General features: G+C 32.8%; 1 protein-coding gene across 3 annotated transcripts; it reads left to right on the forward strand.

The window, feature by feature from the left end:
• The first annotated feature begins 1,057 nt into the window (after positions 1-1,057).
• LOC112039276 (rop guanine nucleotide exchange factor 14) lies at positions 1,058-11,160 on the forward strand. Of its 3 annotated transcripts, none has more exons than XM_065767861.1 (8): positions 1,058-1,404; positions 3,358-3,469; positions 7,379-7,768; positions 8,364-8,518; positions 8,607-8,681; positions 8,774-9,043; positions 9,912-10,259; positions 10,561-11,160. In XM_065767861.1, exons 2-8 carry the CDS (start codon positions 3,394-3,396, stop codon positions 10,933-10,935), a joined length of 1,689 nt encoding a protein of 562 aa, XP_065623933.1. In that variant the 5' UTR covers positions 1,058-1,404; positions 3,358-3,393; the 3' UTR covers positions 10,936-11,160. The 3 variants fall into 3 exon arrangements, with proteins under 3 accessions (XP_065623933.1, XP_065623934.1, XP_023927897.1); XM_024072129.2 differs by having other exon boundaries at positions 1,059-1,404; positions 3,274-3,469; XM_065767862.1 differs by lacking the exon at positions 3,358-3,469.
• Positions 11,161-14,726: the final 3,566 nt, after the last annotated feature.

Consider the following 14,726-nt stretch of genomic DNA (forward strand, 5'->3'; position numbering starts at 1 on the left):
TTTTTTTAATGCAAAATTATTGGAATGGATTATACTTAGAGGTGAGCTCATTGAGTCATTGCATAATAGGAAAATGTTAAATCTATTATAATCTTAGTACAAATTTTAAATTAAAAAAAAATAGATGTAACAATGAATGTGATTGGTATCAATTCATCTCCCTCCTCCAATTATCTAATTATTAAATAAAAAGTAATACATATTAAATAAAAGTCTTAATTACTATTTAGTAGTTAATAACATTTTTTTTAGAGAGTTTCAACATATGACGTTCACTTTTAATGATAGATCTTTATAATCAGACCAAGACACTAATTAATTTTTAATATAGCCAAAAATTAAACCTCAAGTTTCTTATTTATTTATTAAATAATTTTTTAATTAAACTAACTGGAACCAACTAGTGGTTAATTACATATCAATAATAAAGTCGGTAAAATTTGTAATATTGATAATACATAAATATGAAGATTGCCAGAATTACAAGTTACTTTTTCATTAGTAAAAATATTATAAAATAATTTACAACTTAGCATTGCTCCATAGCATTATCTATACACAGAATTAATGATTATTTTCTAGGAGATTTTTTTTTAAATAGTAATCGGCATGGTGCTACCCAACATTTTAGTGGCCCCCAAAAACCCGCATAAGATAGACGTCCAGGCACCAACTACAGAAAAGCACTGTATCACATCTGGACCGTCCCAATAAACAGTAAAATGTAGGACCGACATATCAAACGGTTGAGATTGAGTTGAAGCGCGTCCCGTTAATTCAGAGGAGCCTCCAAAGCACTCATATCCACTCTCTCTCTCTCTCTCTCTCTCTCCTCTCTCACTCTCTCACAGATATTAAATTCTCTTCCTTCAGTAATTATCAAATGAGTAATTTTAATCCCACATATTTTTTCACATTTTTTCACAACTTTATCATAATTTTACTGTGTGACAAGTTAACGGTAATAAAAATAAAATGATAAATTCATATGAGTCCATCATTTCATCTCTCACAAACCCCAAAGCAGTAAAATTACGGCAAAATTATGACAACTTATAAAAAAGGTTTATGATACTAGTCTTACTCTCAATAAATACACCCTTTAATTTCTCTATAGTACACTCTTCTTTCTTGTCTCACCAACCCCATTGTGCTATCTCATCTTGCTCTTCAATAGCCTTCACCACACTTCATTCTATTAAACGCCCAAAACACACTCTCTCTCTCTCTCTCTCTCAAACCTTAGCTTCTTCACTCTCTCTGTACTATGTTGTACAACATGCAAATCCTAGTTTAATTATGGGGGAAATGTTTATTCTGATTGAGAGTGCTCAAATTGAAGCTGAAGTAGAATGCTTTGCCTTTGCCTAGCTCCTCCTGACCATTGTGCTTCCCTTCACTAAGGTCTGTCTGTTTATCTTTTCTGTCTCCATTTTTCATATTCTTTGATTAACATGCTATGTGGGTCTTTTTATTTTTCTCATTTCTCATATGCTTTTCGATAAACCATATTGATATGTATATTGGGTCTTTCTGCTTTCTCATTTCTCTGTTTCTCTATTGCTCCTTTTGGTTGACTGGCTTGTGGTAGCTACTGGCTACTACTATTTGGTTTCTATTTTCATTTTTGAACTCTGAAGTTTTTTTTTCTTTTTAAATTTCAAAAGCCAAAACCAATGCCTTTTTTCCCCTGCTTTTAAAAATGCTAATTTGCTGAAAGTATGGCGTTTGGGGAGACCAGAAATGATCCTGTTCAATTTCTTTTCAGATCTCTATTTGTTATTTCATTTTGCATCAATCTTGTTTGTTTTGGTTAAAAATTGACTGTGTAGGATGGTGTTGAAATACAAAAAAATTCAGTAAAAAGAGTGTTTGTGTAAGGTTTTTGAACTATAAAATTGACTTCTTCTTTTTTCCCCTTAAAAACTAAAACTTTACCTGCAACTTTTTTGTACGCAACAGTTTGAAATTACAGACTTTAAAAGATTATCAGGCTGACAAACGGTAAAGCACTTTTTCGAATTTTTCAAGATTTGACTGTCAGTCCAAAAAGCTTACACAATCACTCTTTATTACTGAAAATTTTTGTTCAACATCATACAAGTAACTCTTTATTCCTAATTCAATAACAATAATTCCAGTCTTTATTCCCCCAAAAAAATAATAATAATTCAATAACAATAAATAAAATTGCCTTTTTCTAAATACAAGTTTTGACGTGGTATCCACGGCCGGTTTGGATAACGGGGAGGGCCTGTGAGTCGGGTTCGGGCATAAAAAATAAAAAAAAAAATCATCCTGAAATTGACCCATTGCCATTCCTAATGCGGATATTATGAGCCATAATATTTTGCACTACCTTTTTATAATATGACTTGCTTTGATTTGTGCACAATAAAAATAAAATAATATTTAAGGATGAATCTACATGAAAACAATGTTGGTTGGATGATGATAGACCATAAAAGTAATTACAAAAAAGATTGTGATTTTTTTTTTTTTTTTTTTTTTGAGTTTCTAACATTTAGCATTGCTCTTCCTAGTTACTTCCTTTTGTTTTACAATGATTTCAACCAAAACAAATTGAGGTTCTTTTTTTTTTTTTTTTTGGGTGTGGTTCTTTTTATTTTTAATGTGTTTTTGGCTGCTTAATAAGGATTAGTACTGGGACCCACCATTGATTATCTAGAGTTAGCAGATTTAATTTTAATTTTTGAAGGAAGATTAGAGCTTGGACCCACAACTAAGCTAATTACACAGACCAGACCAGACCAGTCAGCGGATGCCACGTCATCAAAAGTACACAGTAAGCAGGGAGTCACCAATTACCACGAGTTTGGTCAATACCCATGGTTGACTTCTGCTGACGTGGCTTTCTTTCACATAAATCTGACTTCTGCTTAGCTTGTCATGGTGCTGGGACCTTATTGCAAATCTAGTTTGAACAAAAACCAATATATATATATATATTTCTTTAAAAAAAAAAAAAAAACAATTTTTTTGTTAACTTATATTATGTGTGAACTGTGAACCAGAATGCATAGTTTAACTTAGGACCACCACTAGTGACTCTACTTATTTGGGTTATTAAAATAAGTATGTGTAGTGTAGAGAATATTATTTATTTTATCAGAAAAAAAAGGGTTCAAATTATAATGTTGATGGAACATCTCTCATTATGTTGAGAATATATATAAATTTTTTATTTAAGTGAGATTAACATTAACATAATTACTAAAAGTATATAATGTTGCTTGATTGATGTAATTGTAGGGCTGTGGAGCAGTGGGATTGTCTGCTAAATCATATACTAAAGTTGGTGTTATTTTTTTTATTTACATATTTCCAATCCAAAAGAAAGAGTCAAAAAGATTTCAATAGAACTAAAGATTTATGATGATGATGAGAAGAAGGCTCGCTTGCTGCACTCGTGACAGAGACATAAGCCTCGACTTTGATGAGCAAGAAAGTAAGGCCCTCATACCATATATATATATATATATATATTTTTATTTATTTATTTATTTATTTATTTAAAATTAATATTTTTATTGTTAATTTTATTAATATTAATCCATATTAATTTAACTTAATTTTCCATGATTGATGCTGATTTGTTTCAGTCATGTGGGGCATTGATAGATGACATGCTAAAAATTTCAAATCTTCGCCGTCCCCCAAGATTTCTAGACTTTTTAAAGGTCTAATACATACCTACCACATGGGATGAAAAATTGAAAATTGAAAAAGAAGTAATAGATTCTTATAGGAGTATAGGGCTTGGACTTGGTCGTATAGGTAACATGATTTTGACCCAAAAAATTAGTTTAAAAAAAAAAAAAAATCGTTTGTGATATTTTGGATAAAGAATGAAGCTGGATTGAGTTGAGAAAGTCTAGATAAAAAAAAAATTAACATTTGCTTATATGCAATATTGTTAGTAATAGATAAAAAAGTTAAGTTTATAATAGGTCGAGATAAAAACTAATAAGAATTAATGTGGAAAAAGTTATAATTTTTTTTTTTTTGGGTTTAAAATAAATAGCATAGTCGGATTGAGCTACATTCATTGTTGGGTGATTGTTGAATGGAAGTGCTGGCGGTTTGATTTGATGGGACGATGGTTGGTGGTGGGGTCTATAAGGTGAAGAAATTGGGATATGTGAAGGAAAGCCACCAGTCCTTTGTAAACGGACACTACAATTAGCATGCCATTCATGGTACCTCTATTTAATTTCTCGGTCAGACATTGATGGTGGTGTACCTATAAAATTTTTTTTTTTTTTTCTTGAATTTCTTTCCCTTGGAGTAAAAGATCAAAATTTTTATGGGCTAGGCTTACTTCGAATGTTCCATGTATTTTTGGATGTATTTAGATTCAATACGATATTAATATATTGTCAAAATTTGTTAGATGTTCACGTCGTGTTAGATTCAATATAATAAAACACTGGACCCCAACCTTGTTGAATTTGAAATTCATTAAAAAAAAAAATTTATATTGGATGAATTATACTTTTCATCCTTAAAATTTAGGGAAAGTTTGATTTTGGTCCTTCAAATTTAAAAAGTTTGAATTTGATATTTAATAGATTTTGGTCTTTTAAATTTAAAAACTTTGAATTTAATATCTAATATTTTTAAAACGAACAAATTTGTCATGATTTTTGGGGTTGGTTAAATTTTGGTTGCTTAAATATGAGGTTAGTTTTGATTTTGATTCTCTAGATATACTTGGTTTGATTTGATCCTTAAAAATATTGGATGTTTTAGCATCTTGTTATTCTTGTCTCTCATCCAAATAGGAAAATAGATGTAGATCAGTATTCAGTAGATGTAGTGCCCAAGTTATTTCATTTTTGAAATTTTAAGTATCAAATATTTTATTTTTTATTTTTATAAAGTGATGGAGATTTTCAAATTCTTAAAAGATAGATCCGCAGAAGTTGCATGGGTCTCACTATTTATTTTGATTGACAATTGTGGACCCTTTAATAATAATATGGTACTACTACTACTAGGCTAGCATTTATATATTTAATCTACTAGATGAGACAATGATGTAACTAGGTGTGGTCACAAAGTCATTGCCTCGATGGCTTGTTTATTCTTTTTTGGATCAGCTTGAACTGTACAGATTTCTCTCCTACGGTCCAGATCCTTTCCATTTTGTGCTCTTCTTTTATGTGTTTGTATAATAAGTACAACTGTGCTACCTCGTTCTTAACAAACCCTCCAAAATCAAGTCTTTTTCTGATGGTTTCTGGGAAAGTCCCCTCTAGCTGTGGTCCAATCTTCTATGGCCAGGAAGCTTCTGTTTTCCAATTCACAACTACTTTTTTCCATGTTGTCATGTGCTTTTAGAAAATCTGAAATTTTGTTGATTTTTGAAAACTTCCTTACCATATTTTGGGGCCTATTCTAAAATTTTGTTGTGAGTTTGGTGACTTTGGTCCTTGGATGATGACAATAATTGATAGTGCCTTTTGAGACTTTCTGTTGTGGACTGAAAGAATGGAAAACTAGTCGATCAATAAGTCCAATGACACAACGAATTTAGTATTTTTTTACATGTGATAGATTGTGATTGGTGTACAATAAAAATGATATCAATGGTCGTCCCAAATGAAAGTGATGAGTAAATACAATTTGCTTCCTCAACAAGTTATGAAAAAAATTACAAAATTTGTTAGGTAATTTAGCATTGTTGCCCATTCTGAAATTACTGTTGAACTAGCTGTTGTTCTTTGTTTGGTGTAAATTTGAACTATGTGTCCTTACGTGTATGAAACTTTCATATATATTTATTTGGACTGACTCTCATTTAAAATGACATGAGAGTCAAGAGGGGACTATAACACCTAAAAATTTAAATTGGGGCACATGATCCCAACAGATCTGGGACAGTGAGTCAGAAAAAGATAGAAAACAAAAAAAAAAATTTTGACTAATGGCACTTAAAACTTTCATTTACTCTGATCTATCTCTTGTCCCATAGGGACACATTTGAATGATAACCTGCCTAACTTTCAAGTGTGAACCTCGTGGGGGCTATGTCAGCAATATTTTACTCAAATGGTTTCTAGGCAGTTTTTAATACACTAATTATATATTTTATCATTTTCCTAGTCAAAACTTGAATTTGTTAACAATTTGTTTTCCCAAACATTTTTAGATGTGCCTTCGGATAATGGGAGCATAAACGGGAAAACTAGGGGCAGTATAGATGTTACTTCTTGCGAAGGCTTACGACCTGATTAAACCACCATTTGCCATGATCTCTGAGTGATAGACACACATGTTTAGCCAAAACAATAAGGAAGCTGCACAATGAGAAAATCTAATTAATTCTAGAGTAGTAAACATTACAAGAATATAAATATTTTGGAATTGAAATTATGTACCACCTTATTAGGTTTATTATACATATATGAAAGGATACCCTTTTGGGTTTTTATTTATTAACTAATTCAGTCAAGGGATACCCCAATGATTCTAGCCTAGGCAGCACAGGTGCGGATTCGGGTTCAGGTGCGGGTGCGGTGCGGTGACACCCCTGTTTCCTAGGTTCCAGCATCTCTTGTAGTGCCCCACCAACCCCCCTCCCCCTATTTACCTAGCAAAAAAAAGGAAAGAGAGAACTTTGGAATCTTAACAGAATCATACTAATGGATCAAGAAAAGGTGTCTAGAAGAATTGAAATTTTTGGTCTTGAGTTGATTCTTTTAAAAAGGACAGGGGACCATAGGGAGGGGGGAAGGGGGGGGAGAAGGGGGGGGGGGGGGATGAACCTCTTAGATGCTCATGTTAATGAATATTCTCAAACTCATACATGTGATCAAAGATAAATTATATAACTTTTCAGAATTACTTGTCTAAGTCTAAGTAAATATGTAACCTCTTAGATGCTCACGTTAATTTGGCTTCAAGATTCCTACAAATGAAAATTATCTATCTCAGAATTTCCTTATCTAATTGTTTCTTCTGTGCATCTGCTAAGAGCGTAATCAGTACATTTTTATTCAGTGTTAATTAATCCTTCAGATGAGAGTGTTAAGATTGGTATGCATGTTAATAGTTTATATATGATTATGCCTGCAGTTAACAGAGGATCTCAACAATGTTGTTTAGCTTGGAAATGAACATTTAAGTGTATTTATTGGCATTTATAATTTTTTTTAGTATGCCACCTCTACTAGACCCCATTAGAGTGGAAGATTTATGCATAGGGTACAAACTTGTTAGATGGATGAGCACCATATGAATGTTGATACTAGAGAACAAACAAGCATTTTTTATATTCAGTTCTGAGTGTGTCAACCTTGTTAATTTCAATTTGTTCTTGATTTTTGGGTGATTAATGATTGGTATCTTTCAGGAATAATGACATATAATGGCCTTGAGAGTTGCATTCTCAACAATCAATCTTATGAAAATGAAAGCAGAACAAGCAGAGGGGATGGATGTCCAACTGACTCCTTGGACGATGATGACTCAAGCTGTTCTTCCAGCAAAGATGCTTTTGGATCATTTTCTTCAAAATGGTTGACAATGAAGAGGGATGAACATGGTTTGGATGAATGGGAACTCTCAGAAAGCCCCCAACATTTTTATGTCAAAGACAAACCTACTTATCCCCTTCAGTTTTCAGATGTGGAGGCAATGAAAGAAAAATTTGCAAAGCTGTTATTGGGTGAAGATATTACTGGAGGATGCAAGGGCCTTGGCACTGCTTTAGCATTGTCTAATGCCATCACAAACCTAGCAGGTATAAAATATACCATTTTCTTATCAGAAAGAATTAATTTGATTTGCCTTTTGCCTTGTTATATATTTCTTTGCACTTGCATTTAGTATTTAATCACAAATGTGGCAAACTTATAGTGCATTACAATCTTTTCTGTATCATATGGGGATGCCAAGCTCATGGGATTAGAACTCTAAATATACCAGGGAACTGATATTGGAATTAACAGCATATAATCTTTCATCATTTGAAAACATAATGTTCTCATATGTTTTGCAAGAGAAAGTACCAATGAGCAGAGACAATATGTGAATTTTCACTAAATATTGCAAGAATCTAAGAGCTTTTGAATCAGAAACGAAATTTTGTGAAATGAAATTATAAACTCTTTCGCAGTCAAACTCAAGACTTTTCAATAAAGCTAAAATTTTTGGCCTTTTAAAATTTTGCATGTGTTATGTGTTTTTAGCCTATATTGCTGGATAGTTTTCTTTTGATTATTAATTTGGGGACCACAGCCTGTTCCTTAGAAAGTTTCTTCTGTTTTCTTAGTGTGACCCTTGAGAACAATTACTATTGTTTTACGCTATTTAAAAATATAAAATTGGATTTTCAGCGACAGTTTTTGGAGAGTTGTGGAAGTTGGAACCGCTTACTGAAGAAAGGAAAAGCAAATGGCGAAGAGAAATGGACTGGTTACTTTCCCCCACCAACTATATGGTTGAGTTGGTTCCTGCTAAGCAAAATGGTGCCAATGGCCGGACCTTGGAGGTACTTTTGATTTCAGTTGGATCTAGATGAACAAAGCAGTATTAGTATTGATCTATAGCGTAATTTGGATTTGATTTGATCTGTTCAGATAATGACACCGAAAGCCCGTGCTGACATCCACATGAATCTTCCAGCCCTTCAAAAGTTGGACTCTATGCTTATTGTAGGTGATCTCTTTATTCCCTTCAAAATTTTAGAGAACTTTTTATCGGTTATTTTGGCTCATATTAACCTCATTGATTTTTCATCTGACAGGAGATGCTGGATTCAATGGTGAATACTGAGTTTTGGTATGCAGAAGGAGGTAGCCGAGCAGAAGGAAGGAACAGCAGTGCACGTCAAAGCAAGAGATGGTGGCTCCCCTCACCTCAAGTACCAACAAAAGGTCTCTCTGACAATGAAAGGAAGAAACTGCTTCATCAGGGTAGAGTGGTACATCAAGTATTTAAGGCTGCTAAATCCATCAATGAAAATATTCTGCTTGAAATGCCTGTGCCAAGCATTATCAAGGATGCTCTTCCCAAGGTAATTTAGTTCTCTCTCAACTAAAGCATTCTCAACTGCATCCTCTCTAATTTTTTAAGGGGGAACTTTCTCTATGTTCAAGTCCAATCCAGATACATATTTTGTAATTTTTTCTTTCTTGAAGTACCTCTCACCAGAGGCCAGTTTTGCTTTCTAAAACTTACAAGTTTGGAGCTTGAACAATTTGCTAAGTTGTGACCAATATTAAAAAAATTAAAGAGTAAATTGCAAATTACAACCCTAAAGTTTTGGGGTGTGTGGATTTTACACCTTGTCATTTCAGAATTTGAATTTTACCTCTTAAAGTTTGAGGGTGTTTGGATTTTACACCCCCAAACTTTAGGGAGTAAAATCCAAACACTCCTAAAATTTAGGGGGTAAAATCTAAATTTTAAAACGATAGATTATAAAATTCAAATAACCCCCAAACTTTAGGAAGTAAATTCCAAATTCTAAAACTTTAGGGTATTAAATCCAAACACCCCCAAACTTTAGAGTGTAATTTGCAATTTACCCAAAAAAAAAAAAAAGGGACGAGTTTCCAAGTTATGCAAATTTGCTTCCATAATGAACTGAAACTTAGTGAAGATTTTGTCTAGAAGCAGACTAGCCTTAAGTTTGATCCATGCCAAAAGGGATTCATTCCAAAGTTGAAGAAGGCAAAAAACTTCATTTTTTAGTTTCAGCCAAGTAACTTTGACACATGAAGATGAAGTGGCACTAAGTCTGCATGGTGGTCATTTGAAAACTGTCCAGATATTCTGATGATCATTGCTGTTTTGTAAACTTACAGATGAATTTTCAAAATTATCAATCTTCATTGCATTGTTATAACTTATTGCTACATTTGTTTTTATGTACTCAAAAGTCTGGGAAAGCAAGCCTTGGTGAGGAACTGTGCAAAGTCTTGTCTGCAGAATCAAGCTCAGCTGAGGAGATGCTCAATTCCCTCAATTTGAAATCTGAACACAGTGCTCTTGAGTCCATTAACAAGTTGGAAGCTGCTGTATTTGCATGGAAAGAGAAAATTACAGAACAAGCTAGTGGCAAATCTCCAGTTCGAACATCATGGTCCTTCATAAAGGATTCAATGTCTGAGATGGACAAGATGGAGTTGTTGTTGGACAGAGCAGAAGCCCTTCTACATCAGCTTAAGACCAGATATCCAAACCTTCCACATACATTTCTTGATGTTACAAAAATTCAATACGGCAAGGTGAGTTATTGAGTACTCATTTAACTCATTTGTGGACAATCTCTACACTACTTGGTTCTTGCATACCAGAATTATTTCACTGCTATGAGTCCACTCTCTATATTTATTGATAGTCTTTATAATGGCAATCAAATTTGTGCTAGCTTCCACTGCAGTTGTCTATTTCATTTTACTTTCTTTTGCTAATTAAACCACACCAACCACCCCCCCCAAGAAGATTATTTTGACATGATTAAACTGTCTTACCAAAAATGACTTATATAAATATGTTTTGGGAGCTTATTCTTTGTCATTCTTGTAGGATATTGGGCATTCAATTCTGGAAGCGTATTCCCGTGTTCTTGGAAACTTGGCCTATAGCATACTATGTAGGATGCAAGATATTTTGCAGGAAGATGCTTTGAGCAATCCAAATTCACCTGTGGATACACATTATTTCCCCAGTATAAATCTCTGTGAAACTTCAGCTGTTGGCCTACATGTAAAGCTCTCGCTGACTGATGAGATGAACAAGCTATCTGTACATTGCCACTCCAATTCAAGTAGTACTTCTGATTTGGAATTTTCATATAGTGATGCCAAAACAAGTTCTGTGGCTGCAACACCTAGTCGGAGTAGGGTCTGGTGCATCAGCAGAGAGGCTTGTATGAGCGTCTCCCCAAAAAATTCTCCTTGATAATAAAAAAAGTACGGTTTTCAATATCTCTTTCTGTAAATGAGATTACTATAAGTTTGATGAGATGAAATTTTCTTTGGCCCCCAAAGAATGTATCGCCAGGAATATGTAGCTAAGTATATATTTTGTGTATGGTTATGACTAACCAGGAACCACAATTCTTCGATTGAGCAACACTATTGCCTATTGCAAATATTTTTATATTAACAACATTTGCTAGCAAAATCCAAACTGATCTAATTCATTTTGACATGCTTAAGTTGCAACATATATCGGTCAGCCGCATCAAGGCCTTGAACTCTGCCGCAAATCAATCCATGGCATTGCAAAGGGCCTGGAGCTACAAATAGGAGGATAGAAACTAATTTCACTGTGGCAAAATGGTATACGGACAAAGCAATTAAATATTGGGAACTAACTAACGAACCCCATTTGTTCTAAGGACCAAAAATAATAGGAACGGTATTGTTGCCATTGAGCCAAGTAAACTGGGCTTGCTAGGTCGTAAAGGGTGTTAGAAATGCTACAAATACAACATTTTTCAAAACATTTTTCACTGTTGCTGAAATGATTTACTGCAAATGGTGGCAAAAAAGTGATGAATCCATGTAAAAAGTTGAATCCACAACTCGACTACTTCACCAAATATATGGATATCTAATTGTTGTGAAAAAGGTTGTGTTTGCGGCATTTATGTATATAAAACAGGGCTGCATGGTTATAATAGTTTTTCTATTACCATACAACTTTTGTCACAGCTTGAAGACAAAGGGCGACTGTGATAAACTTGTGCTCATAAACTTTCTCATATTATAGAGGGTGCTCATGTGGCCAGCCATAAGTGAGAAATCCTAAGCAAAGAGAAGCCGCAAAGGCAACGCAAAGGTGCGAAGTTCAAAAATCTTCATTCCCTAACGGCTAACAGCTGCAAGCAATGATGAGTACTAGCGTGAAGAAGCGATACTAGTCAATAGAAGAAGAATAGACAGCCCCCTTGGCCCATAAAAAGTGGAACGAGGCAGAACAAACTCTTCCTCATGTTATGTGTGTAACATTTTTCTTCCTTCAAAGTTGAAATAAAAAATGACCAATGATCTTGCTATCCTGACTACAATATCAATATGTTTTAACAATTATAACAATTGAAAATTTTAAATCTCAAATAACACTACTTTTAGATGGCGTGTGAGTAAAGTTCCACATCGAATAATGAAGAGAAGAATGAGTAATTAATATAATATAGTTGAGCTCATACTCATTGGGCTTAGGCCTTTTGGGTCAAGTGTGTCTCTTTATATTATATTATTTTTTTTCATTCAAGCATACTCTTATTCTTATGTTGGTTTTAGCAAGTACAACTTTGCTTGTATTTATTTAATATTAAAATATAGCTATGAAAAGAGTGGCTTTTCTTTTCTTGTCCTCTCCTTTTTTTTTTTTTTTTTTAATGATTTAACTATATTTGTAAGTTAGAGAATAAACATTATACAAAAATATAGCTATGAAAAGAGTGGCTTTTCTTTTCTTGTCCTCTCTTTTTTTTTTTTTTTTTTTAATGATTTAACTATATTTGTAAGTTAGAGAATAAACATTATACCTTTCAGCTGCACAGATTAAGTGCTCATTCTTTATGAATACATAAAAGTGAAAAACCAAGCAAGTCACATTTCCATGCCTGTACGTTTGTGTTATATACATAAAAGAGATTGATTAATTTACAATTAAGAATATTCTTAACTATTTGGTTTCTTTATGATTTAACTATACTTTTAAATTAGGGAATGGAATAATACCTTTCAGCTGCACAAATCAAGAGCTCATTCTTTATGAATTCAGAGAAGTGAAAAACCAAGCAAGTCACATTTCCATGACTAAGATTTAAAGCATTCTTCAGGATTTTCATTGGCTTCTTGCTTGAATATTGGACATCAGACCAAGTATTGGTTCTAGCTTCTAGGGGTATATTAAGTGAGCTCTTTTTTTACTTAAATCAAGTTTCTTCCATAGCACATGACCACTCGAGATACACCAGAAATCAAATCCATAACATTGAAGATCATGTTTTATGGAAAAAAAACTCGATTTAAGTAATCTAAAGTCTAGCTCATTTAATATTCCCCTAGAAGCTAGAACCAATACTTGGTCTTATGTCCAATATTCAAGCAAGAAGCCACACTCGAGAAACACCAGAAATCAAACCATAACATTGAGAAGCATGAATATCTTGACAAGGATATCATAGACCATGTTGTTCCAGCTTGAGCATTTTTTCCTCATTTGTTCAAAACAAATTTTCACTTCAACACAAAAAAAATAGAAACATGATAAGCACCAATATTCATCTTTAGGGTAGACGTCATTTAGAACTAACTGAATCTACTTGAGCTTTCTTTTAACTAGTACCAGGTAGTTAAAGGCATGATAGGACTATTGAAACATTAAAAACACCCAAAGGAACATACAAATTAAAGTTCATCTTCTCAGCTTAAAGTAAGAAAGCATGCAATACACAGGGAAACATTTTCGTTGATTTTCTTAGCCCACATAGTAGAACATATATATAGGAACATGCGAAAAGTCATTAAACAAAAGAATTCAGAATGAACGCTCAAGGAAAATTTACACATAATATTTAATTTATTTCAGGCCCTTAAAGTTCACTAAGTATCTAGATAAACTAAGTAATTCACAGTTTTCTCAATAAGCACAAGGCTCAGATAAAAAAATTTAACTTGAAGACATAATGTCAAGATAAGAATATTAGCTTTCATTGCAAAATGAAGGACCTAATACGAAATCCTGTGTGCCAAGGAAGGAGTTAGAGAAGACAAGTAATCTTTTTTTTTTTTTTGAGGAAGGAGAAGACAAGTAATCTTGGTTCTAACAAAACATAATTTGGGATTAAATCAAATTATCTACGCTTATTTAATATGTTGAATGTGGCAGCTAAAAATATATTGGGCATTTGCAACTAATTTTGAACATAACATGTTTGTCTACACAAATATCAATAAACAATATAATCTGAACAATGAAATTTTCTTTAAATAACTTCGCTTACTCTCTTAAGGATAATGAACACTTTAAATGTTTGAATATCATTTTATAAGTTACACTTTTTATAATCTTTTGCAATAGTTGAGACTTCTAATTCATTGTATGAAAGTGGGGTAAAGAAGTTTAAACCACATAAATTATTGTAACACTTGGAGAGGAAAAAGCTCAATACCCTACAGTCAGTACATACAAAATGAAAAATAAATTAATTAATTAATTAAAAAAAAAACACCTAATCACACAATTACAACAACAAAATTCACAGTTTGCAATTCAAAGACCAATAGGATATGACAATGATTAGATTTGTCTATTAAACTATATCCACTCCTTAAAAAATTTAAAATTCTCTTCTTGCTCCTTATTAGTTATTACATGTATAAAATTTGAGTTCTAGTTCTAATGTTAAGATCATCGTATATAAAAAAGAAGAAGATGTCAATAGATCAATATAAGTCAAATTTCACATTTAGGAAAAATATTCTATAACATTTGAAGGTTTCATAATTACGCACATTTGAACTTTTGTGAAGGTTCTATAAACAATTTAGAAGAGTTGGACTTCGTTAATGATAAAAAGCTTCCAATATTTGGAAGATCATACGTATCCAAAAATTAGTCAAGTACCCAAAGAATTCAAAAATAGTTAAATTCCCCAAGAATTCTAGAGACTTCATTTGGCCAAAAACTACCTTATAAGCTACACCTTGTCATACAAATATTAGATGTCAAAA

Source organism: Quercus suber, unplaced genomic scaffold (assembly GCF_002906115.3).
Source record: "Quercus suber isolate HL8 unplaced genomic scaffold, Cork oak 2.0 scaffold_855, whole genome shotgun sequence".
Classification (NCBI taxonomy): Eukaryota; Viridiplantae; Streptophyta; class Magnoliopsida; order Fagales; family Fagaceae; genus Quercus; species Quercus suber.

Coding starts and splice junctions, on each gene's coding strand:
- LOC112039276 (XM_065767861.1), top strand. CDS start 3,394: ATGATGATGATGAGAAGAAGGCTCGCTTGCTGCACTCGTGACAGAGAC. Junction 3,470..7,378: donor CGACTTTGATGAGCAAGAAA/GTAAGGCCCTCA, acceptor GGTATCTTTCAG/GAATAATGACATATAATGGC. Junction 8,682..8,773: donor AGTTGGACTCTATGCTTATT/GTAGGTGATCTC, acceptor TTCATCTGACAG/GAGATGCTGGATTCAATGGT.